Source organism: Penicillium vulpinum (assembly GCF_028829585.1).
Source record: "Penicillium vulpinum strain IBT 29486 chromosome Unknown utg000002l_segment0_segment0, whole genome shotgun sequence".
NCBI lineage: Eukaryota > Fungi > Ascomycota > Eurotiomycetes > Eurotiales > Aspergillaceae > Penicillium > Penicillium vulpinum.
This window is the reverse complement of record NW_026643242.1, coordinates 2733610-2757694: the sequence shown is the minus strand read 5'-3', so window position 1 is coordinate 2757694 and position 24085 is coordinate 2733610. Positions and strand designations below refer to the sequence as shown.

Genomic DNA, 24085 nt, shown 5'->3' with positions numbered 1-24085 from the left:
CGGCGCCAAGTACTAATGGAGTTAAAACAGGGGCCTTGGAAGTCCCGACCGAAATAACTCTCGGAGGTCGGAGAGAGCGAGGTTGCCTTCTCCGATGATGACGACAACTGCTTATGAGGTGGGGGAGGAGCGGGGGGAGATCAGCAAAAAGTTGATTAAACGATCAGGAATTGTGACTCAACAATTGAAGACACAGTTTCAGATGACAATTATGGAAAGTCTCAGTTAAAAGAGGAGAACTTCTACTTCGTACAAAGTACATTATAATCAAAAATATCAAAGATGATAGCGGCAATCCCTGCTGCATTCGGGGATGCGCAGCCAAGCCCAATGCGGAAATTTGTATACGCCACTGGTAAGGCGGATGTATGCCTAAGGCCAGAATCAGATAGCCTTTAAGTTCTTCGTATTCGTTTGGCTTGGCCTCCTCCAGGGATGTTCTCAAGATATTTTTAGTTTCATTTACATTTCAATTCTCCTATATCATTGGATTTTGCCACTGTTGTACGAAGAGATGGCATACAGTCAAAAGCGAAATTACTGACACGACTACCCAACTAGCCCCGGGCAGCATGCGCAATTCGTGAGCAATTGACATGTCTTCTTAAATAAGAAAAATATATATCTTGAAACGCCTTTATGATTCTAATAAAATATATAAAACAAATCTCGGCATCGGCTGCCGAACGCCAATGTCGGGCACCTCACCCGAGATGCATGAGTCAAGAGATAGCCAACCCCTCAACTCAGAACACACAATTAACCCTCTCTCTCAGTATCTAGAATATCATCATGGCTTCAGGACAGACCCTCGGATTCATTGGATGCGGTAAGCAAACATAACCATCAATAGTAAACCGCCACTAACAATGCCCTCAAGGTAACATGGGAGGCGCCGTCCTAAACGGCCTCCTAAACAGCGCATTCTCAAGCAAAGACACCTCAACCACGCCTAAGCCAATAACCCGCTTCATCGCCTGCACAAAAACAGCCAACTCAGCATCCCGCCTCCAGAAGACAATCGCACCAGAGCACCAAGAACTAATCAAAGTCGTCTCCGACAAAACTGTGCAAACAATGCAAGAATCCGAGATAATAATCCTCGGCTGCAAGCCCTTCATGGCCGAAGCCGTTCTAGGCGAAGAAGGCGTCCGCGACGCCCTCGCCGGAAAACTAGTCATCAGCATGCTCGCAGGCCCAACATGCCCAGCCCTAACCCGTCTCATCAACCCAGACAACCTCGCGGATTCCCCGCACCTCATGAAAGCCATCCCGAACATGGGCGCGCAGTTCGGGCAGTCGATGACGATCATTGAGACTCCTGCGCCGACGATCCCGCAAGCCATGGTTGAGACCACGGAGTGGATTTTCAAGCATGTCGGTGCGGTTAAGTACCTAGGTCCTGAGCAGATTGGGCTAGCGACTGTGCTTGTTGGTGCGACGATGGCGACGTTGACATTGCCGATTGAGGGGTTGTTGGATGGGTGTGTTGCGGAGGGATTTAAGAGGGCTGATGCGATGGAGTTGGTTTTGCAGGGAATCAGGGGGTTGTCGGCTGTTTTGGAGTCTGGACAGCATCCTGCCGTTGTTAGGGAGAGTATTTCTTCACCGAGGGGGTGTACTATTCAGACGCTTTTGAGTCTTGAGAAGGCCGGGACGAGGTCGGATTTTGCAGAGGCTATTGTTAGGGGGAATACGCATTTGAAGGAGAAGATGTAGATGGACAGAATGGGGATTTAGATCTGAAAATAGAACTATACAGCCAGTGTATTTATGTGTGAACATTCCCCTGTAGATATGCTTGAACGCCTAATTTCCCCAATTTAACCCGTTTCCCCGGATTATCATCCCCAGATATCATCATCATCCTTGACTAAATCGTCTTCGTTCAATACTTGCAGTCCATTACCACGCTCTTCGCGCTTCCGTTGTCGCTTTGTCACCGTGCGCCCGGGGGTAAAGGGCGTTACAGGAGTAAACGGCATGTACGGACTGTACGGTGTAGCCATGCCCGTGACAGGAGCTAATCGGTTCTTCACCGGCCGTTCCAAGATAGTAGTCTTGGTAGCCGGGGCACTTTGGGGCGGGTACGCCTCACGGAATGGCAGATTGGACGGGACAGAGGTAGAAGGTGAGGGAGTAGACAGGGTTAGAGGCGCCGGTGGACGGGCGCGTCCAGGAGGAGGCATGAGTGACTCCTTCGCCTGGGGCCGCGGCACCACTGGAGGTGGACCGGGGTTATAAATCCGCGGGGAAAGAGGCGGGTCTTCGTGCATATATGCTCGAGGCGTAGGCACTGCTGGTGAGGCTAGTGGGGAGGAGATGGACATTTTGCGGGTAGCCAGACGTGGCGAGCGCACTTTACTCGGGTCTGGGTTGGCGCGGGAGCCAGTGGTGAAGAGCTTGGATAAGCGGGAGCTGTTGAAGCCCTTGGTGGGGGACTTCAATGGTGCCAATGATGCCAATGGTGCCAATGGCGCCAATGAATTATCCGATACATGGGAGCCACGGTCAGTGAACGGATTTGTGATTTGACTGTCTGGCGATTGTGCTTGGAAGTCTTGTTCGCGGATGGACAGATCACCCCCCGAAGCTTTTTGGGCGTCGTGTTCCATGACCGCCGCGTACAGCATCTCCATATCATTCTGGGCTCGTTGTCTGTCGTTCGCAACGATGGACTCGTCGATGGTCAGCATGCTGCCGTTCATGGATGGCTGGGAGGGCCTGGCACTCCTGTTCAACGATCCCCAGGACTTGAATCCTCCCGACTTGGGACTGGGGAGGTTGTGTGACATTGGAGAGACTGGGCTGGGATCCATGCTGACGGGAGGCCTGGTAGGCTTCAGAATTTCCATATGCAACGTATAGTTAGACGACTGAACTGTCCGACGCAGACGACGTCCGATGAAGAGAAGTAGAGCTAGGAGGACAGCGACGAAGATTACATAGGCGCCCACAATGCTTCCAATTTGAATTGCTAGCAATGGCTTGTCAATTGTTGGGGGCGCGGCTGAATTGGACCTGTGTTGGATGTTCTGGGCCTGGACCGGAACACCATATGCAATCAGAGTAAAAAGGACAGGCAAAAAAAGACAACCGGAGGAGTCATTTCCGGTGACTCGATTACAAAATATAGGACAGGAAAAGGATTTTAAAAGTAGGTGTAGTCAGTGATCGACATTTCGAAACGGTGAATCTCACGGGGGTTTGAGGTGATACTTTGGGGTGATACATGTTCCAAAGGTGATGGGGGCCGCACGGGAGGGGTCACGTATAAGAAGCAGCCATAGGATGTGATGAGGTGAAGAGAAAGTCAGTGCAAGCCCAGTGCAGGGTCAGTGCAGGGTCAGTGCAAGGTCAAGGCATTCGAGTTAGCCTGTCGTTGGTCACAAATACGCGCCCTCATGCACGATCATCACTTGGCGGCGACCACTCACAGGGGAGAACCCTAACTTTTGCCAAAAGTCCTTTTTGGCCTATTTTAGAACATTTTCAACTTATGATGAGGATACTCCGTGCATTGGAATATTCTTAGATAGACTTTGCTCGAAAATAAAGATCATTTGGATATACTAGAATCTCGTAAGTAGGATTGATTCCTCGAAGTATACGCAAGTGCATAGTGAAAATCAATTCGTATCACCTACAGTGACGAGCATCTCTGAGAGAAGCTTTTGGGACTGAATATGAAGGAGATTATTCTATTATAGTTGAAAATTAAGATACAATATGTATAGCTTTGTCGAGGATATCTCTACCTTTTAACATGTATTTTCTAAATAGATAATTCTACTGAACAACTCGAACCTACCCTGTCGTTGCTCTTTCCAAATAGCATATTTATGACTCCTACTCCAGGATCACTCGTCAACCTGACAAGATGAACTCATACTCATCCATCACTTTCAAGTACCTTATACAATATCGCTTCAAAAGTTACAGTTCTTGTTATATCATCACATCCAACACTTTATCCCAATACCCGAATGGGCAATAAAGTCTCCGCAGTGAATGGCGTAAAGTCAGACCATTTCTACGACCAAGGCAACGCCGTCAATGAGATCTGGGTGGGCGACGTTGAAGTCATCTCGCGTTTACCCTTCGGTGATTCCGACCTCGAACAAGCCGGCTGGCCTCCAGGAGGCTTCCCAAAGATCCCGTGGCATCATTTCATCATCCCCATGCATAAACGAGACGAAGCAAGCGACATGACTTCCAACCCTTCCTCGGGGGATACGAATGCGGCTCATTATACTTGTCAGGACTGGCTACCAAAGGATGGCTACCTGGGCATGTACACGGGCGCCAGCCCGGATTTTGCGTATTTTGCCGGAACTGTGTTCCTTGGCATCTCTGTCTTCTTGCATATCTATTTTCTTTACAGCCTCGTCACTGCTTTCGTGAGGTGGCAAGATTTACGGGAGACATCACGTCTTCTCCCGGATCCGGCCTCGGGAAGACGTATGGCTAACAAGTACCTTTGGATTCGCCTCGGGAAGGCATTCGTTGTGTTTGTTGTCTCTGTTTTCTGCCTCGTGGTGGGTTTGCCTGCCGCCGCTGCTGGCACAAGGAGGATTGACGCTACCAGTTTTATTTTGGCTAATGGACTTTGTGTTGGTGCGGCTTTCCTCCTCGTAGGCCTTGTCGCCCCCTTCACCCTGCTATGGTGCACGAGAAAGCGAAGTGCTGCAATTATTAACGCTTCGTGAGAAAACTGCAGATTCCCATCCAGTTTTATGGGTGAAAGTTGAATGGCTGGGAGGTGGCGTTGGAAAGATCGTCTTTGTCTGTTTTATTTCGGGTGCCATTGCTCATGTTTTATGCGCATTATTGCTGTATTATTATCTCCGATATACCCTATACAGGATGAACAAAAGGAAAGTGGGAGAGTTCTCTGTTTTGTCATTTGCTGTCCTCAGGATTTAGTGAATAAATCGCGCCAAAACTGCTTCATACCGTATCCCTTCGACTGATCTTCTTCGTAAACTTGTACGGTCTGTGCCGTGCCCAGTGACCCAAACCTGCTGGAAGGAACCGGTGGAACGACTGATGATGGACGCGCACGCTCTGTTGCTCGGCGTTTAATTTCCTCCGCCAGCTCAGGCGCTACCGCGGCATAGCATGCGTTGAGCTCTCGATCAAGATTGATATATGGTTTGTGGGCGGAGGCCGGAGCTTGGAGATTATATGTGCGTGCGAGAGAATTGATTTGTTTCACGGCGAGTTCGTGATAGGAACGCTCTATTGAGAGGTATCCAGGGTCTCGCAATGGTGGAAGATGGGCCAGATCTTCCGAATTTTCCTCGCTCTCATTCTTGATCGCAGGTGATACCTCCGACTTGGAGACTATCCGGCCATCAGTGTTGATCTCCGAGACAGACGTATCTTCTTCGAACGAAGCCTCCAACTTTGCTTTGTTTGCCAACCGAGTCTCGGCGGCAGCATAGGCTCTTGCTCGCTTCATCTGTGCATCCAAGGACCCACCCTTGCTCGCAATCAACATCGCAGCATGTCTCCGCCAGTCCGCTCGAAGACGTTCACGGAATCGACTGATTTCCATACCAAGCTGCTGTTGTTTCTCGATCCACGGTGGCACAATTTCCTGCTGCTTGATGATCTTATTCATAAAATATTCGGTTGTATCAATGAATGCGCTGCTCGCATTGTGGTCTGGTTTCGTATTTACGCCTTTCCCACGAGGTATACTTTTAAATTGTCCGCGCGCAATCGCATCTTGAATTCGTTCATCTGCCAGCGACGAAAGACCCGTAATCGAGATTGGCATTGAATGAGCCCCGGGCGTTAAGCCCTCCCTCATCTCGCGGCGCTTATGCTCGCGCTCCTCTTTGGAAAATCCAGGAGCCTTGCTCTGTGTGTAGGTAGAAGTGCGCTCTTTTGCTTCGGCAAGTCGTTCAGCGCGAGACTTTTTGGGCTTCGGGGCGGGTTTGAGGTTCACGGGATCGGGGATTTTGTAAGGCATTCGGATTGGTTTGCTCGCGTCATCTAGCATACGCAGAGTCGTGTCCTCCATGCGCTCTGTTCCTGTCCATGCGGGAGCGGCCGCTTGCTCTCGTGTGCCCTGCCCTGCGAAAGACTGCGATAAGGGAATGCGGGTCAGTGGTTGTTGGACAGTAGGACAGGATAAGGATCACATACGGGCATTTCGACTATAGAATGAGCAGCAGCATACTGGCTCCTGAATGAAGAAGCAGCAATGCGCTCTGCAAGCTCATTTTTCAGCTCTTCTGAGAACCCCGCCTGCTCGAAGTTGCGTTGCGCAGATCGTCCACCTTCTAGCAACGCATCTTCGGTCATCTGAGACAGGCGGCGTCCCATCGCAGTTTCTTTTTTCTCCTCTTTAGAACCATTTTTGTCATCCTTATCCTCCGTCTTAGCCGTAGACGAGGGTGGTGTTTGATTCAGGTGGCACGATGCGGAGAACCGCCTAGACGTGGGAGCTATCGGAGCTCTAAAGGTGCATGTTGAAGAAACACCACGGAACTGTGTTGACAAACCGTATCTCACGGACATATTCAATAATCTCGTATTGGATTTAATGAGCCTGCAGTATCGAAAAGAATGTACAGGACTTTTGTTAATAAGGTGGCAAGCCATCGAGGTAGACAAAACAGCCCCAGGGCCGACCAAGATTAGTCATCCACCTCCGCGGCGAGTCCCCGAAACTTCGGATTTTGTTTGTCGAAGATCCGTCGCCGGCGCCAGTCTACCATCGTTACTCCCGCACACGGTCGCTTCAAGGCATTGTGCCTCTTCTCGCTCCGATTTATACCTCTGTTGTCAGTTTTAGGAACCTAATAATTGCCCATCATGTCACCCAAAGGCTCCCTCTCTACCCGGCTCAACCCGATGCGTCTCAACACCATCAACCACCTCCGTGTTCGCCGGCCGAATCAGAATGAGCAGAACCCCTGCGTGGTTGTGATGTCTTCTATGCTTAGTATGTTTGCTCCTCTTCTGCGGCTATGTTGAGCCGTCAATCTCTCGTCGCCCAGGCTTTGCATCCCAGATGTCGAATACCTCGAATCTTGAAATCATGAGTGGATTACTGACAATATTGCGTTACAAACAGACTGCTGGGCTTCCGCTGGATATGGCGCAGAGGGCTGCTCTGCTCTCGAGGCTCAATTGCGGAAGTGCATGGATGCACCGGTACGTTATAATCCACCGTCGTTCTTTTCGTTTACTATCAACATCCTTCTAACGAGTTACCCCCGCGTATAGAAATCCAGGGAGCAGAAGAAGAACACCGTCAACTACCACCTCATGAGAATGTACCCCAAGGTTGTTGGCCCCCGGAAGAAGGATGGTGTTCTCGGTTAAAATGTTCTTTGCACGATTGGATTCTTCGCGATTGTCTGTCCGGACTTGGTAGCAGAAGCGAGTTGTCCACCAGGAGTTTTTGGGTTTCTTTTCGATATATCATTACGCGAATATTCCGGTCCTTATCAGAATGTGCTGATTTGGTCCGCCTATTTTGCATCAGAGGCTATGGGACTTGGCTTTTACTCATATGTACAATATACAACTATGTGGGATATGGAATCACCTGTCAGACCAATTGATTATACTATTATTTCATGCTGCGTTCAGTAATACCTGCGCATGTACACTGAATTTATTTCTTTTCAGGGGTCTTTTCAAATGTCTTTTTACAGGATTATGGAGAACGGCGAACTTGCCTCAATCAAATCCCCCACTCGAAGTTTTCAATTCTCTTCTTTACTATCCTTGCATATTCGTGCTAGTATAATTCCATCTATACACTGAACATCAAACCATGTCCGTGGCACTCGCCAAAGAGGCCGAATTTGGCCGCTTTCCTTTCGACCTCTTTGCTATAGTTTGTCGTCCACCCTCAGTTTAGCTCACCCGGAATTCTTTCTCTAACAGCCATTCAGGAAAAATGGGATAGGGAGGCCGAATCGACACTAGAAGAAAGGAAACGCCAGTGGGAAAAGTTAGCATGGGACTATCAACGTTTGACTCTGATTGAACGTTGGGTATATCTACCCCTCTCCGCCACTCATTCGGCCTCTGTATACAATGAGAAGAACTGACAAAAAAATCTTTGGTCCCATGTTTCTAGCCCTACTACAAGCAGACTTGGTCAGAAAATACGCCTGCTGCAAGCCAAGACGAAGCTGAGCGGATTCTTGGAAATAACCAAACCCCCGCCGAGCGTAATATGAGTCTCGGCTCCTGCCAAGGCGGCTTCAAGCGAGTCTGGTTACGGACATGCTATGATCCTACTATCGCAGAGAAGTAAGAGAAGATGAAGAAATCGGCCTGGGTGCCTGGAGTTCAAGCCCTAGAGGATCGGATCCTAGATGATGAATTACTCTATGCCTTCGAGGACGGTACTGAGGATTCATGGAGAAGGATACTAGTGCGTATGCCTGGTCTGACAGACTTCAAGGGGGTTGATGATTACAACGGGGATGATTCCGACATTCAGTATAGGAGCGGATTGAACGATGAGGAAATTTTGGCAGGTATCGATGAAGAGGAAGACGAGGACGTTAAGCTTCTCAGTAGGCTCGATTTGGAGGCACAGACGACAGTGTACCTGTTAGATCGGGAGGCCATTACTACTGGTATGATCAAGGTTATCTGGGTGAATGAAAACGGCCAGAGCGTGTGGGATAATGTTGTGAAACCAGGTACTCTAGGCGATCTCACCCTGGCTCAAGACTACTCCAATCTCGTGGAGATTGTTAATTATCAGGCAGTGCGAGGGGCATTGATCGTTAGATAGTCCTGAATCAGATTCTGGTAGTCGGTTTTGCATCCAAATAGGGGATTATGCCTTAATTCATCTCTTACTAGACAATAAAATCCTACGATATCGCTTTGAAGACTAGCCCTTTTTGTAGATATTTTTCCATGGCTCCTTCCTAATTCGGCTCCTAGCCTTCTCTACGCAGTCGGACGCACTGTGATGGATATGGAAAGTGCTGTCGAGTTCGCCCATAAAAGAACACCCGCCTGAGAAAAGATTATTCTTCCCAACTATCCTCAATGAATATCCTTTGGCCTTGCCCAACCCACATTCTTCTTAACAGCGCTTGTTGGAATTGCCTGAACATCGAGCAGCTTTGGCCTTTGGCTATTTTTCCCCTAGAGGAAAGTCCTATACACGGTGGTGAGTGAGTGAATACTGTTGTACCTTCTAGAGCTTTTCTAATTATGTCCCATGGCATCCAAAGCAGATGCCCTTCCATCACTCATTGAGATCCAACACACAACGCCGCACAGATTCCGCTTTGGGACACCTTTTGTGATGAAACCCAGAGCTTAAACAAACATCTATGCCCCGCGCTGGCCTTTATTAAGGGGCTCGGCTTTGGCTGTTATTTATCTGTGTTCTAGATGAGGTCCCTATCAGGCACAGCTACTACACACGGTGTATGGATACCGTGGTATCTAAAGCTTTGGGATTACGATTCTCTCCTCTGAAGCATACACATCAGACGGGCCATCCCGGGCCACAATGATACAGCCTATAATGTTGTGCGGACTCGGCTTTGGAACATTTTCCGCGGTAGCAACTATGAATCAAAGGTTGAGCGGCTCTCACATGGGACAAAATTGCCATAACAACCTCGACCTACTCCCGAACCTCACTCTACCAAAGGCACTGACTGGGAAGTACGTTCCAAATTCCTTAAAGAGGTTGTGTTGCCATCGATTCTATCACGCGCTTTACTCGGACAGAGGCAGACACACTGGGTACTGGGGCTCCTTCAGAGGCAGACAGGAGACCCTGGGTTCTCGTTGTTATTACTTTACCTGCAATCAGGAGTATTGAGAAGCAAGAACTCATTGTCTCGTTCTCCTTTCCCTCATTTATCTCTCATGCAATATTGATACTTTTTGATTGATCAAACTGGGTTTACTCTGAATTCGTACTGCTTGTAGCGATGGCTGCGCGTAAAATCTCCTCCCAAGGCATTTCAGACAGACTCAAACTTTAGTATCAGTTTATCGCCTGTCGGTTTCACGGTGTAAGCATCGATGGCTTCAATATTGTCATCGTTGACAATGCTAGTGCGGAAATTGGTGAAAATCGCAGCCACGGCCAGTTTCATTTCTGCCAGGTGGTAATTAGCATAATTCAATAATTGGGATTCTTCAATCCATATGTACCTTGCAGTGCGAGATTACTTCCCACACACATACGCCCTCCACTACCAAAAGCCCAGAACCACCGGCGTCTCTCTTCTAGATCAGCCGGCGGGTTTTCAGCTTCCAGCCAACGCTTTGGCTGCCATGTTTCTGGCTCTGGGAATACCTCCGGATTACGGTGAAGTGAATATGCTTGCGCATTTACTCTGGTGTTAGGTGGGATATCTGCATAGCCGGCCAGAGTGCATGACGGAGATGGCGTGACCCGAGGCTGGATGCCAGGGATGGGAGCATGAAGTCTCAGTGTCTCTGTCACGATCGCCTCCAGCAGGGGCAGATTATCAATTGACTTCGCTGGCGGTAGATCGGCTGTCTTTGGGTACGAAATCGGGGGTTCCAGTGTGAGAAGCTCCTCTCGGAGTTTGTCCTGCATTTCTGGGTTCCTGGACAGTTGCCAGAACAGATATGTGAGGCCAACAGCACTGGTTTCAAATCCGGCAGTCAGTTGATCGTACATCTCGCAGGCAATATCGAGTCGCTGTTGGGCCTTGTCTGGCTCTGCTTCTCCACTCTTTGCGGAATGCTTGTCCAGGGATTGTTTCAACTGCTTGTAGACAGTTGGCTCGATGCCTGGCTCGGTTGCTGAAATTATTTCCTCCGCCCTATCACAAAGGTCCAGAGCCCAAGAATCAAGCATTGCATTGGCTTCGTCGCAGTATTTTGGTATCACGCGAAGGCCAATCCGTCTCAGCCATCCATCCAAATATGGAACCTCCTGGGCATAGAACTCGAACGGCTTTCGGCACATGTATAGGTGAAGCCAGTGCTTACGGATCGAATCATCTTGCAGGTAATTAGTGCCATTCCGCAAACCGAATAGATAGGAGGAGACAAAGTCCATTGTCAGTCCCTGATTGAGATCATGCACATCGAGGGATTTGCCAGATATTGCTGCTTCTTGAAGAATCGGCATCAGTCGATCGAAAATGACTGTGTTTGAAACTATCTGCATATGAGGGGATGCTTGCAGAGTCGATTTGGAGTATATATTGGACAACATCCTTTTCCGAGTTGAATGCGTCTTGCTTCCTGTCATGGTAAACATGCTCACTGTTCTGTTTCTCATGGTGAGCTACTTTGCTTACTATGGATCAGTTCCATACTAACCCAAATGACGCAAAGACTCGCGGATACCAGTCATGCTTCTCAAATCCGCCAGCATAGACTGACTTGATTCCTCCTTCAACACAGTTGATTGAGATCTCTGATGGTCCTAACCTAACAATAGGACCGAGTTTCTCGTGTGCGGCCTGAATCGTTCGGTTGTTTCGGCTTGTGAATCGCCTCCATAGCATCCACACCGGCGAGATGGAAGCAGTCCAGTGCACATTGGGGATCTTTGAGAGTGGGGAGAGGAACGCTGGGTAAATGAATACTCGGAAGAAGATAAGACCAGCGGAAAATGCTACCGCCAAAGCAGTGATCGAATATGCCATCGTGAATTCTGGGAAGCTTGTTCGTCGTCCACTATGGTAGGTATCTAGTGGGGGATTATATGCTTCCACTAGGCTCACAGATGTTTTGTAGTTATCTGTGGATAAGAGGACCGAATACTGAGCCGGATCGAAAGGGATCTATCCCTCAAGAGCAGATATAAAGAAAACTGCTTGGGAACCCCTCCGAACGTCGGGGCTGCATACAACGGAGATTGCCGACACCGCTATGCAACTAGCTGTTAGGCCAGCCAACACCCATCCGTGTATTACAGGTGGTGCCGAGTGTATTCCCTAATCGCAAGATTAACCTATAGACCCCATACCATTCAATTTCCACTCACTCTGATTCGTTTTGCATTTGCCGAGGGCGAATAGTTAGGTAATGGAATTCTCCCGAAAGTTTCGCCAAGGGGACCTCGATATATACGCCTATAGGTAGATTCGATAGGGAAACTGTCTTGTCCAACGACCTACGACACTTGCATTACCGCTTTCCCCGCGAAAGCGATAAGGTGATAACGCGATAAGCAGACAAAATGGATTGCTTGCGGTATATGCCTTTAGATCCTCTTTCTGTGGGATTGAAACATATTATACATGCTATAGTCTTATTACTTCGTTCAAACCTATGAGATCTGCATATTTGCTTTTGGGCACCAAAAAAAGAGTACAGCCCTCTAGAGCTATCCAAGCGAGCCCATGTGCTTACGTCATAAGGCAACTGGTGCACACATGGGGCAATTTGTGTATGGAATTGCTGTCCAACATCATATTGAATGGATATATGAGCATCACGCGATCAACAATTGCGGGGCAGAATAGAGATTGAAGCTCCAATCCGTTTGTTGTTGAACAAATCAGGCTCTTTCTGCAGAATTTCCCTTTCTAGCACACTCAATGAACACCAAAACACACAAAAGTGGCGGAACCAAACAAAGAACGATGGCAATAGTCTAAAAGCCCAAAACAATTGTTCTTTCAACATCCCTGTCAATCAGGATTTCGCGTTCAAGATGCTGTCCGAGCTCCCATCAGAGATCATCTATCAAATCGCGACATATCTTCCAACTGCCAATGCATTGGCTCATTTGTCCCAGACGTGTTACCGACTGCACCGCATTATCACAGCTGAAAATTCTCGCATCTTCCGAGCTTTTGTGCGAAGCAGATTTCCATCCACCCAAACACCGCCATTTTGGAAAGATGCAGCACAAGCTTTGACCTCCAGGTCCCGGGCCTTGGACAGAAAAGCCATCATCGGACGATTTGCTGTCCCACCTCAAACTGCGACTAAAATCGGTTCTCACGAGGTGATTCGCCAAGACAACCCAACTCTCGGCTACAGACCCTCGATTGATTCTTACGAGATCTGGAATGGCCAGCGTTGGGCTGATAGGAAAGAGGTTCTTGCCTGGGGTGCTGCCAACTTGCTTGTGATGAGGATCAAGCAAACCGGTGCTCGTTCAAAAGAAGACTGGCTTGTGTTCAATGATGTTGATCACATTAGCAGCTATGATGATATTTGTTCTCTGCATCTTTTGTCCTCGGGGAATCGATACAGCGACGATACCGACATGGAGCATCTGATCTTTGGTCGAGTTCGAGGTGATATTGCTCATCTCGCCATATCCCCCAATGAAGGAACCTTTGAATACAAGCAGAAGTTCGTCACAAACGGACTCAGACTTGATAAAACAGATTTGAGCAGTGATACAGACCCTACTTTGGCTGCGCATTTTGACAATGGATACATCGCTTTCTACCATACCGAGACCGACAAAGAAGAAATCCAGCCATTCACATGGCTTCGACCGGAAGGCTCGTCACGAACCAACTACTCCAAACTGCTATCCTCATCACTAGTGGCAGTGGGAACTGGAAATGTGGAAAATTCCCTGTCTATCTCGAAAATCACACCAGATGGCATCTCTGCATATCGAAATATCGGAATCGGCCCTTTAGACACCGATCCTGCAAGCTTCAAATCAAAGGCCAATATCAGTGCCATTGAACCTCTCAACAACCACGCCATTTCAGGCTCCCCCGGCGAAGTCTTTCTAGCCGCCTGGGACGACTACGCCATCAGGCTCCACGACCTGCGCTCCCCACGGCTCTATGAAGTCTCCTACAGAGATATCACGGACCTCAACCCCATCTACAGCCTCCACGCCTTCGGCCACGAGCGCTTCCTAGCTGGAGCTGGCGGCGAAGCCTTGGTCAAGATCTTCGACCTGCGCATGTGCAACACATACGATTACCTCGATGCGCAGATACCCGCCTCGCAATGGCAGGGCACACAAACCACAACAAATACCGAAGCCAACATCACACCCAGAACAGCAGCAAACTCCCGCCCTTGGCAGGGCTTTTCGATGTTCCTCTCCCATCAACCACCCCTTACATTCCCCCAACAAACTCAAGCCCCAGTCCGCACCCGCCGAAGAGGTCCCTACCGCGGCCCTATCTACACAATGTCCTCGCCGTCGCCCTCCTCGCCAACCGTCTACACAGGCGTCGTGGACGGGGTCGTCCAGCTCGACTTCGCGTCCACGGACGACCTAACCGGTCCACAGAAAGAGTGGTACGAAACTAACTTGGACCTGGGCGTGAACATAGGTCCTGAGGTTTCACCACGCTGGAACTCTGAACCGTTCAATTTGGCTGGATATGAGCGCCCAGATGAAGATGACTTCGTTACTGTTTGTAAGCTGAGGAATCAACGCGCCTTTCGGGATCTTGAGCCTAGGGATGTGGCTGAGACACACACGGGTTGGGATTGTCGATGGAAGGATTTGGATGAGTCTAGGAGTTGGAGGAGGCGGGATAGGTAGGTTCTGAATTTTGAATTCTCTTCATTTGTACACTGCTTGTGACAAAGATTGAGCGAGCAGAAGGAGTTTTCGTTGGTAGGCTAGTGTTCGGCCTCTGTACTACTTGATGGAGGATTGAAAATACTTGAGAACCCTGTCAAGGGTCCCAATTTTTTGATTGATGTAAGCTAATGAGCAAAAAAATTCTAACTCTGACAAACCTCGGGTCCAACGACCTTGTCCATTGCTCCATGTACGCCTTGCTGAGTGAAATTGGTAAAGTATGATGCGGGATATGAGAGCCTTATATCCATATTCATCCATTGCAGCGAACCTGAGTTGCACTGCAAAGATTGCAGCAACAAAAAGATAGCGATTCTCCCTTCAGCAAAGCGACATCCAAGACAAAAAGCCCAGTCTCGGGGGTGCTTTGTGGGTTTGGTGGGCAAATTCTCTGATTAGACGCTGACGATGGCCTGGTATTATGGACTAGCAAATACGTTTATGTCGCAGAAGCAAGAGTCGTTTAATCCTCGAACTTGAAAGAGGTGGTGCCGGGGGCAATGTCGATGGGACCGCCGCGGTAAGAGCCACGCTTCTTCTTGTTCTTTTCCTTGGTGAATCCCTTTCCGCGAGTCACAGACAGGTCCTTCCAGGCGCGGTCTGCGTAGGCGTACGACATGTAGTCGTTGGAGGGGTGGTTGTGGGGCAACTCACTCAGGAGGGCGAGAGGGGTGGGACGAGCTCCGGTGTGCTTCTTCTTGACAGGTCCATTTCCAGGAGCGGGACTGGCGCTAGAGGAGGTGGTTTGCACGGCCTCTACGGCCTTCTCGACAGGCTTGGTCTCGGTCTCCGGGGAAGGGGGAACGGTGTTGCTTCCGGATGATGAAGATTCCGAGTCGGAAGATGAGTCGGACTCAGGGAGAGGAGTCTTCTTTGCGACCTTCAGGGCCTTCTTGGATTCCTTCTCAGACTCGGACTCAGACTCGGAAGAAGAGTCGGAGGAAGAGGAAGAATCAGAAGAGGAGTCGGAAGAAGAGTCAGAAGAAGAATCAGAGGAGGAATCAGACGAAGAATCGGATGAAGAAGAGCTCGACGAGGAATCGGAGTCAGAGCTGGAAGAATCCGAAGAAGAGGACGAAGAGTCGGATGAGGAGGAAGAGGAGGAAGCCTCCTTGGGGGTGGGAGCGGTCTTGGCTTTCTTGGCCTTAGGGCTGTCATCTTCGGAGGAAGAGGAGGAGTCAGAGTCGGAAGAGCTGCTAGACTCGCTGCTAGACTCAGCCTTGCGCTTCACACCGGCAGACTTCTGAACCGGAGCGGGGGCCGCAGGAGACTTATCATCATCTTCATCATCCGCATCGCTGTCGGAGCTGGAAGAGGAAGACGAAGAGGACGGAGAGGACGAGCGAGTGGCCTCGCCCATCTCAACATCCGAGTCGTTATCGGAGCTGCTGGGGCTAACAGCCTTCTTCACACTAGATCCCTGCTCCGAGGCTTGGAAGAGTTCCAAGAGAGAGGGCACATTCTTCGCATCGCTTTTCTTGCCCGACTTTGCCGCTTCCTTGGTGAAAGCGGTGCTGGTCTCGGGGAAGTTGTCCGACAAGAAAGCCGCGACCGAAGCGATCAGCTGAGGGGGGATAGACTTGGGGATTTTAGACTCAGTCTGTGAAATTGGGGCATTGTTAGTTTAGTCTTCACTTTAAATCATGCCAATCGACATGTCAAAGCGAAATTAAAGGACGCACCTTCTTGACCGAAGTCTTCTTGCTGGAAACCTTTGCCATAGTGACTGTATGGTTCGCGTTTCAACGATAGCGAAAGGAAGAGAACCCGGGGCGAGGAGACACTATTTAGAAATAATCTGCCAGGAACCAAATGAAGAAAGGGAAAAAAAAAAAAGTATATAAAAGGCGGTAGGCTGTAAGCTTCACGGTGATTGGCGAAGCTTGATGAGCGTTGATCCGTGGAGGTAGACGGTTATTGGCGGGTGGTTATTTCGGCACTATCAACCACCATCCCTTTTATTGGTCAATTCCTTCTCACCGCCCTCATGCTTATAGTACTTTGTACGTACCGCTTTCGACCTACTCCATATCCTGAGTGTTTTGTTATTTTATCTTGAGCAAAACATCTCAATTGAAGTCTTTTTGGTGGTCTCTTCAGGAGTCTTTTTGTTTGTCTTTATAGATGTCTTTTTTTTTAGATATCTGTTTTTTTAGATATTTTCTTCTCCTCAGTTTCATAACTTGACGGCAGAAAAAGGCAAAAAAGGATAAACTGTGCAAACAGCTTTTTTAGGTACAATCTTTGACTTGTGCTTCTCTATTGAAATGCAGATGGCATTCACTTGTTTCTGGGGTTGACTACATATATTTATCCATATATATTTACCCGAAAGCCAGAGATCTCTGACGATCTCGAAACTCTATACAAAGGCCTAGTCACAGTCCAGTCATACTGTATTTCTTAGCCAGTTCTGCAATTTCTCCAGAGCTTTAGACCTCTCAGAAACCATGTTCTGTTTGTTTCAATTAGAGGCTAGTGGATTGACATGATGCTCGTTTGAATTAACTCACCTTGTGTGTAATACTCATTTCTGCATAGGTCTGGCCATCAACTTCAAATATGGGGTCAAAGCCTGAAGAAATATTAGGCATGGTCTCTCGAGAAAACTACAATGGGCGGTTTGAAAACATACCAAACCCACCTTCTCCCCTTTTGGGAACGATCTTGCCTTGAGTGCGTCCCTGAAAAAGGAGAGGCTCGGATCCTGGACCGGCGGAGAAGGCGAATGTACACACAGCCGTGGCTACTTTGTCGTCATAAGCTGCGAGTAGTTTGTGCAAACCATCATTTCCTAGAGCAGAATAGAAGCACTTTCTAGGAAGTATTAAAGAGGATAAATAGCAACAATTGATACGGACATACATATATGGCCCTGGTAACCCTTTGAGTGCCCTAAATTCAAGGGCACTATCCTCTGTCAAGACAGGGCCGTTGACCTGTAGAAACAAACATTTATATTTAGCCTGGTGATGCTATGATAGCAGGGAGGATTTCAGACTGGCATACTGCTAAAGCTGCTTTTTGACACTTGTCTCGCGCAATTTCTTCAAGAGAACCCTGAATTTCGAGAATTTCGATGTTTTGATTTGAGAGCTGCACCACATCACCCAGAATTGCCCTAGTTTCAGCAAGCTTGTTCTTATTCCCAGTTATGAAATTGATCATATTTGGATTGGTGGAGGACATGACGGACTAGAGAAAGAAAACGCGGCTCATAGGATATAGTATAGTTAGTCAAGGTATTGCAGGGAGTACATTCACAGTGTCCACTCTGCATGTGATAGACCCGAAAGCCTTGAGTCAACTCCGTACAGGCTCCAGGACTGGAGCCTGGAAGGCTGCCCCCCTTGGCCCCGGGGCCCAGCCATGGGATGACTAATTTTATGCTGGCAAACAAAAAGCCAATAGGATCAAAGTCATGGATAGTGGGTATGCACTGTGATGGTATACCTCAGTATGTTAGTAAACCCAAGCAAGTATGATAGTATCTCTATGGAGATACGCCATGAAAAACATTTCAATTGATGTCGGACATTCCGCACGTTCGTTTACAGCGTTTGAGCAACCCCCGGATCAATTCGATACTCCGCTCCAAGCTCTCCGCCTTCCGCCGCCCGAGACACCTTGATGAGCTAATTCGAACTTCAGCCCGCGCTGGTCACTTGTATTACTTTGGGCCACAACTTGTACTGCTTTGTACCTCGTCATATTGTGCTGGATTAACCGAATTGCCGCTCAACGGATTTCAATTCCTTCGGCGCGTGGTGCGTAGTGGCGTCGCCGATCCCAACCTCCCCGACCATGTGCCCTTGATCTCGCGGCTACCTACACGTGAGCTCTGTGTCCCTTGATACCACGATGAATGGCAGAGATCGTCCCCGCGGGCCTCCCCCAGGGCCGCCAGGGCCCGCGCCAAATCGCGGAGATTTGCAGTCTGATTCGGGCTCGAGCCCAAGCACCATGACAAGAGGAGCCGCCTTTGAAGACGAGAAGAAGCGGATCATTCATAGTTGTTTCGCAAAAAAGGATGAAGATGGTCTCCGTACGTACATAATCAACGTACTTCCTCAGCTTTGCCCTCCCACCCAAGTTCAGTCAATAGTGATGTGATTGGCAACACATTGCGAAAGTGACGTACACAGCCTAAAATCGCAACGTGTTTGCTTCGTCGAAATTACATTCTACCCGCAATCCCTGCTAATCCGTCTTGTTGCTCCCAGTACTCGAATCCTATATCACCCACGTTCGCATCACCGAGGATGCAGTGCACCCGTCCAGCCCTTCCCCGCCAAACGGGCCACCTGAGAACAAGAAACCCCGTATCATTATCATATCAGTTCGAAAGTCGGGTAGAGTCCGCATACACAAAGCTCGAGAGAACAATGAGGGGACTTACTCTATCGGCAAAACCTGGATGCTCGACGACTTGACCGCAATTCAATCATTTGCCTCTTTTGTGCCGAAAACACCAGGAGAGCAGCAACAAAAAGAATGGGCGGGCAACGTAGGATTCACAGTCACAATTGGAAAGCCATACTACTGGCATGCCAGGACTTCGAAGGAAAAGGAGTTCTTTATTGGGAGTCTGGTCAAGATCTACAGGAAATACACCAATGGAAAAATCCCCAACCTCATCGGTTTCGATGATAGGGAGCGACAAATGCTGGCAAGGCATGGACAACCGCCACAACCAGGACAGCCAGGCCAACCAGGACAGCCGCCACAGTCAGCACAGCTTGCACAACCAGGTGGTCCTCCAAATGGTCCACCGCCCAGGGGACCCGGTCCAATGCCTTCAACATCGGACAGCTCGGTGCCTCCTTCGCTACAACCGTCCTATAGAGGTCGTGATCCCAGTCGCGATGGGCCTCGGGAAGTCAAAAGGAGGCCTTCCGAAGACCCCACCCTTCGCGCTCAAAAGAGCCGTGAGCAGATGTCTCGGCCATCTACTGGTTCTCGGCCATCTACAGGACAAGGCAGACCGGCACCATCTCCATTTGATCTACATAAATCTCCTCCTCCGTCACTCCTTTCTGGGCCGCCTCTGGACCAGCAACTGCCGCCACGCGCACCCGAGCGTATCGCAGCAAACGCAAAACCCCCGACTTCACTATCAGAGTCGAGGGGAACAGATAATCTGACTGCTACTGCTGCACAACCCAGCTATGCCGATATTCCAGAGTCACTCCGCCCATCTTCTGCTCGCAGCCAGGATCGTGGGCCCAAACCCCCACCTCTTGCTACCCAACCAACCCCAAACAAGACACCAGAATTCATGCGCAGCAATGATGCACTTCGTCCTCCCACTTCTAGTTCTTTCAATAACGAGAGCGGGGACACATCCCCACGTCCCGCGCCCAGCTTTGGGCCAAAGTCGCCCCAGCGTGGTCGCGGCGAGAAGGTATTCACGTTTAATCAGCCCTCTATGCCTCAAGAGAAAAGTGCATCAGATAGCTTGTTGGCTGGACCTTCCGCACATCCCCGGGAACCGTCTTCGTCGCCAGCAATTGAGGGACTGGCTGCAGAGCCTGCTGCTATGATGGCTGCGGGTCTACCCTCAGCAGAGCCTATTCAGCCTTCTATGGAAAAGCCCAAAACCCCTGTCGAAACCGTTCCTGCTGTGGATTCACCATCTCAAGCTTCCCCAGAGCAGGAGGAAGAAACCAGCGAACTCGAGCCACATCGCCCAGGGCTCGGCCCTATGGTCAAGAAAAAGGAAGGCAAAGATGTTGCAGGCGCCTGGAAAAAGGCTGCAAATGCTTATGGTACTTTCAAGCCCAGGGCTGGTGGGGCTGGTGAGCGACTGCTGGCAGCCGCGAAGAAGTCACAGATTGATGCTACGGGCCCTGACGGCATTACCAGTGTCGTTCCGGCGCCATCCCTTACCCGGTCGGCCACTGATCCCCCACCGAGTCCAGTGGCAACAAGGTCAGAACAAGATCTACAAGTCCCCGCACCCGCACAAATCCCTGCGCCTGCTGCAGGGCCGGAGACACCGATTGTCGAGATCACAAAGCCGGCTCCTGAGGAAATCCCGGTGGCCCGTGTGCAAACCCCTGAGATCTCTCAGGAGAACCTCTCTGATATTATTGTAAAGGTTGAAGATCGTTCAAGATCACCATCCCCGGCATCTCAAGGACGTCGTCGTAGACGCCGTGAAGACCACACTATGAAATATTGCCAAGCCCTTGGAATCGATCCCAGCATTCTCGATGGACGTGGTATTGATTTTGATGACATCCTCACTGATCTAGGTTGGAACGGACGGTTGGCCGATGAACAGAAGATTGAGGATTTGGAAGCAGATGTTCGCCGTGAGATTGGCCGTGTCGAAGCCACCAGCTGGCTTGGCAACCTTGAACAGCAGGAAGGAAAGGTGGAACAACTTGCGAGCTTGATCGATAGAACGATTGAAGAGTGCGATGAACTGGATGGTCTATTGACCCTTTACTCTCATGAATTGAACGTAAGTTTCGGGATTACAGAGTCGGGATTGATCTTCAGCCTGCTAACGAGACTACACAACAGACTCTTCACGAGGATGTAGCCTATATTGAAGCTCAAGGTCAAGGTCTGCAGGTACAAGCAGCGAATCAGAAGCTCCTTCAAAACGAACTACAGACCCTTTTGAAAACACTCTCAATATCTTCATCTGAGCTGGGACCCCTCAAGGAGGCCTCTTTGAGTAATCCCGATGGTTTGAAGGATACTGAAGGCGCTCTATCGACGTTGTACAAGGCCATGCTTACGATCGACTCTGACATTGGACAAAACAAGAAACGTCAAGTCGATGCCAGTGTCGGTGTCTATGCTGATACAGAAATTGGCCAGATGCGTGCGATAAAGCAAAAGAAGGAAGAGTATCGCTCTACTGCAACCATGTTCCTCGACCGACTACAACAGTTCATGGCCCTTGCCTTCAAAATGGCAGAACAACAACGAGTTGATTCGACCAACGGTGCCAAAGATTCGATGAAATTGGACAGTGCCGCACGAGCGCACTTCCGTCAAGAGGTTTGGCGGTATAATGCCCTGATGCTATTTGCTAAGGAGGTTAGCATGGCAGAGTGGAATAGGCTTGTTGGTCTCTATGAGCAGCAGTCTAAGACTTCGTACCAGAACGACTTCCGCGACAATAATCTGGCTTGGAAGAAGACCGCGCGCAAACCAACGGGAGATGAGCAGGAACTCCTCTTCACACACCAAGAGAAAGAGAAAGAGGCCGAGGGTCTTACCATGGCTGCAAGGAAACTGACAGTACGACGAGGCAAGACGGTGCGGGCTGCCGCTGGGCTTCGACTGGCTTCGGGCAGTGGGAAGAAGCAAGGAAGGGCTGAGCCATCTGAGGTATTTGCTGGGACTCTACGAGAGACACTGAACATGATGGCTCAGGAGCAAAACTTCATTATCCAATTCTTCCATCTCAATTCTCTTGCTAGCGCCGACTTTTCCGACTTGGTGGCTGCAACCATTCCAGAAAACCGCTCTTGTCCCAACTTTTCTGCCAACCAGCCACATGATCCTGATCGTAGAATGGCAAAGAGAGTCGAGCAAATCATGGATGACATTTACTCATTCTGGCCAAATGACATGCAGAGCATAGTGGACTGGGCGATGCAGGCTGATCCTCTTCAGGGAATTGGTATTATCTATGCCTTGGAGACTGCCATGAATGACTTTGATGACACGAATCAAGAGTTCATTCTTCATGCACTGCAGAAAATTCATTCCCGCTTGATGGGACTCTTCAACCGATTTGTAGATGAGCAAATCCGAGGCATTGAGGACACCAAAGTCAAGGTGAACAAGCGGAAAGGAGTAATTTCCTTCATGCGGGTGTTCCCCAACTTCTCCAATGCGGTGGAAAGCATGCTGTCATCCCCGTCCAACGCCTTCTGTGACATTCGGGTTAGCGTCAATGACGCGTACGACCGCATCAATCGTGCGATGTGGGAGTCACTCAAATTCATTGCCAAGGAAGCACCCGGCCAACCTCCGGGTGTCACTGCGGGTGCGGGCGATCCGGAAGACAAAGAGATTCTGAACTACCACATCCTCCTCATTGAGAACATGAACCACTACATCGAGGAAGTGGATGTGCACAACATCCCAGCACTTGAACGTTGGACCGATCGGGCCCACCAAGACTTCCAGGAGCACATGAAGCTCTACCTTGACGCGGTCATTCACCGCCCACTGGGCAAACTAATTGATTTCGTGCAGTCAATTGACAACCTCCTCGCGGCGGGCGGTAACCCAACCGACATCGCAGCCCGCGCCAGTCACTCCCGCATTATGGCGAAGAAGGTTCTCACCTCCTACGATAACAAGGAAATCCGTCGTGGTATCGAAATGCTCAAAAAGCGTGTTGAGAAGCACTTCGGTGATGCCGATGACCCTGGTCTTAGCCGCAGTCTCGTTGTCAAGGTGCTCCGGGAGTGTGAGAACCGTTACGAGAACACTTATGATCGCACGCGGCTGATTATTGAAGACGTCTACGAGGGTCAATTGGATATGGACTGGCGCAAGGAAGAGACCCTTAGCATGTTCCGGAAATGAGATATATCAATGTTTGTATTGAAACTTAATCTATTCCCCGTTGTTTTGGTCTTGGTTTCTAGCTTCTCTTGTAAGATCAATAGGTTCTCTGCTTTCTCATGTACATCCACCTGGGCATCCTGTATACATGTAGATTATGAGCAACCCTTATGGCAGCCCCTTGAACGGGGTTAGGTAAAAGTCAATGTAGCCATTGGCTTCAGAAGATAAATAACTCCAACCTACTTGCAATACCACTCTTGAGTCCTGAGTCAAGTTCTTCCTTTCTTTTCGTGCTCATGGAAGTCAAATTCGAAGGCCAAAGCGAAAATTTCGAGCACTGACTTCTTCTCCTCGTTGTGGGCGTTGTTAGGATTCTGGCTTCTGTCTCCTACGTCAAGATCTGAGAAAAAAGATCAGAATTCTCTCTTTATACTGGACTATAATAAAATCCTTATTTATTAATAATTTTAGAATCGCTATATAGACGGCCGTCAGACAAAAGCAACGAGAAGCGTGGACACCAACTTCGCATTCCACTATTTATGCATGAGACGAGATGCAGGTCAGCTATTACTACGGTATATCTAAAGCTTCTTTAATCTCATTCTATCCCTTGAAGTATACGGAGCACACAGCCAACTACTATTTGAGATGTCAAACCCGTGGACGTCCCTAACTGCTAGTGATCAGCCACCCTGAAGACAGAACCCGTCGAAAATGAGATGCTATTCTTGAAACTTGATTGTATGTTTTGTTTTTTTGTCTACTCCTTATGTGTTGTCTTATAGGATGTAAGATATTCCATCTTCTTATTGGCCATAATGACCCACCGGTTCGGGAATTCATATCGTTTCAGGGGTATGGGTATACACTATGTTCGTGCCTAGGAACTATGTACTACTTTTAAGGAGTACTATGCTGTAAAAGGATGTATCACATTATAGACGTTGACTGTTTCAGAATTGGGGATAAATCGCATTTGTCAATTATTGTTTGACAGGCAGTTAGGAGATGTAATCTTAAAAT

At 49.1% G+C, this 24085-nt stretch overlaps 12 protein-coding genes across 12 annotated transcripts; 7 read left to right on the top strand and 5 right to left on the bottom strand.

Moving 5' to 3' along the window:
- Positions 1 to 792: 792 nt before the first annotated feature.
- Positions 793 to 1719, top strand: N7479_004106 (pyrroline-5-carboxylate reductase; the record flags this gene model as incomplete). Its single annotated transcript, XM_057251803.1, has 2 exons — positions 793 to 829; positions 881 to 1719. The coding sequence occupies 2 exons, from the start codon at positions 793 to 795 to the stop codon at positions 1717 to 1719; spliced, it is 876 nt and encodes a 291-aa protein (XP_057111128.1).
- Positions 1720 to 1844: 125 nt separating this feature from the next.
- Positions 1845 to 3109, bottom strand: N7479_004105 (uncharacterized protein; the record flags this gene model as incomplete). Its single annotated transcript, XM_057251802.1, has 2 exons — positions 1845 to 3041; positions 3098 to 3109. 2 exons carry the CDS (start codon positions 3107 to 3109, stop codon positions 1845 to 1847), a joined length of 1209 nt encoding a protein of 402 aa, XP_057111127.1.
- Positions 3110 to 3986: 877 nt separating this feature from the next.
- On the top strand, positions 3987 to 4709 carry N7479_004104 (uncharacterized protein; the record flags this gene model as incomplete). The annotated part of the gene is made up of 1 exon (XM_057251801.1): positions 3987 to 4709. The coding sequence occupies one exon, from the start codon at positions 3987 to 3989 to the stop codon at positions 4707 to 4709; it is 723 nt and encodes a 240-aa protein (XP_057111126.1).
- Positions 4710 to 4915: 206 nt separating this feature from the next.
- On the bottom strand, positions 4916 to 6531 carry N7479_004103 (DnaJ family domain-containing protein; the record flags this gene model as incomplete). The annotated part of the gene is made up of 2 exons (XM_057251800.1): positions 4916 to 6094; positions 6157 to 6531. 2 exons carry the CDS (start codon positions 6529 to 6531, stop codon positions 4916 to 4918), a joined length of 1554 nt encoding a protein of 517 aa, XP_057111125.1.
- Positions 6532 to 6815: 284 nt separating this feature from the next.
- On the top strand, positions 6816 to 7371 carry N7479_004102 (mitochondrial 37S ribosomal protein mS37). The gene is made up of 3 exons (XM_057251799.1): positions 6816 to 6958; positions 7091 to 7170; positions 7243 to 7371. The coding sequence occupies exons 1-3, from the start codon at positions 6829 to 6831 to the stop codon at positions 7339 to 7341; spliced, it is 309 nt and encodes a 102-aa protein (XP_057111124.1). The 5' UTR covers positions 6816 to 6828; the 3' UTR covers positions 7342 to 7371.
- Positions 7372 to 7798: 427 nt separating this feature from the next.
- N7479_004101 (uncharacterized protein) lies at positions 7799 to 8287 on the top strand (the record flags this gene model as incomplete). Its single annotated transcript, XM_057251798.1, has 3 exons — positions 7799 to 7861; positions 7920 to 8021; positions 8108 to 8287. 3 exons carry the CDS (start codon positions 7799 to 7801, stop codon positions 8285 to 8287), a joined length of 345 nt encoding a protein of 114 aa, XP_057111123.1.
- Positions 8288 to 8293: 6 nt separating this feature from the next.
- Positions 8294 to 8776, top strand: N7479_004100 (uncharacterized protein; the record flags this gene model as incomplete). Its single annotated transcript, XM_057251797.1, has 1 exon — positions 8294 to 8776. The coding sequence occupies one exon, from the start codon at positions 8294 to 8296 to the stop codon at positions 8774 to 8776; it is 483 nt and encodes a 160-aa protein (XP_057111122.1).
- A 1198-nt stretch (positions 8777 to 9974) lies between these two features.
- N7479_004099 (cytochrome P450) lies at positions 9975 to 11642 on the bottom strand (the record flags this gene model as incomplete). Its single annotated transcript, XM_057251796.1, has 3 exons — positions 9975 to 10111; positions 10168 to 11261; positions 11314 to 11642. The coding sequence occupies 3 exons, from the start codon at positions 11640 to 11642 to the stop codon at positions 9975 to 9977; spliced, it is 1560 nt and encodes a 519-aa protein (XP_057111121.1).
- Positions 11643 to 12655: 1013 nt separating this feature from the next.
- On the top strand, positions 12656 to 14473 carry N7479_004098 (F-box protein; the record flags this gene model as incomplete). The annotated part of the gene is made up of 1 exon (XM_057251795.1): positions 12656 to 14473. The coding sequence occupies one exon, from the start codon at positions 12656 to 12658 to the stop codon at positions 14471 to 14473; it is 1818 nt and encodes a 605-aa protein (XP_057111120.1).
- Positions 14474 to 14978: 505 nt separating this feature from the next.
- Positions 14979 to 16236, bottom strand: N7479_004097 (nucleolar and coiled-body phosphoprotein 1 family protein; the record flags this gene model as incomplete). The annotated part of the gene is made up of 2 exons (XM_057251794.1): positions 14979 to 16115; positions 16198 to 16236. The coding sequence occupies 2 exons, from the start codon at positions 16234 to 16236 to the stop codon at positions 14979 to 14981; spliced, it is 1176 nt and encodes a 391-aa protein (XP_057111119.1).
- A 668-nt stretch (positions 16237 to 16904) lies between these two features.
- On the bottom strand, positions 16905 to 17704 carry N7479_004096 (non-canonical purine NTP pyrophosphatase; the record flags this gene model as incomplete). The annotated part of the gene is made up of 5 exons (XM_057251793.1): positions 16905 to 16970; positions 17029 to 17090; positions 17151 to 17332; positions 17381 to 17454; positions 17525 to 17704. 5 exons carry the CDS (start codon positions 17702 to 17704, stop codon positions 16905 to 16907), a joined length of 564 nt encoding a protein of 187 aa, XP_057111118.1.
- A 672-nt stretch (positions 17705 to 18376) lies between these two features.
- On the top strand, positions 18377 to 23077 carry N7479_004095 (GTP-Rho binding exocyst subunit SEC3; the record flags this gene model as incomplete). Its single annotated transcript, XM_057251792.1, has 3 exons — positions 18377 to 18560; positions 18739 to 20984; positions 21047 to 23077. 3 exons carry the CDS (start codon positions 18377 to 18379, stop codon positions 23075 to 23077), a joined length of 4461 nt encoding a protein of 1486 aa, XP_057111117.1.
- Positions 23078 to 24085: the final 1008 nt, after the last annotated feature.

Coding starts and splice junctions, on each gene's coding strand:
- N7479_004102 (XM_057251799.1), top strand. CDS start 6,829: ATGTCACCCAAAGGCTCCCTCTCTACCCGGCTCAACCCGATGCGTCTC. Junction 6,959..7,090: donor TGTGATGTCTTCTATGCTTA/GTATGTTTGCTC, acceptor CGTTACAAACAG/ACTGCTGGGCTTCCGCTGGA. Junction 7,171..7,242: donor GGAAGTGCATGGATGCACCG/GTACGTTATAAT, acceptor CCCCGCGTATAG/AAATCCAGGGAGCAGAAGAA.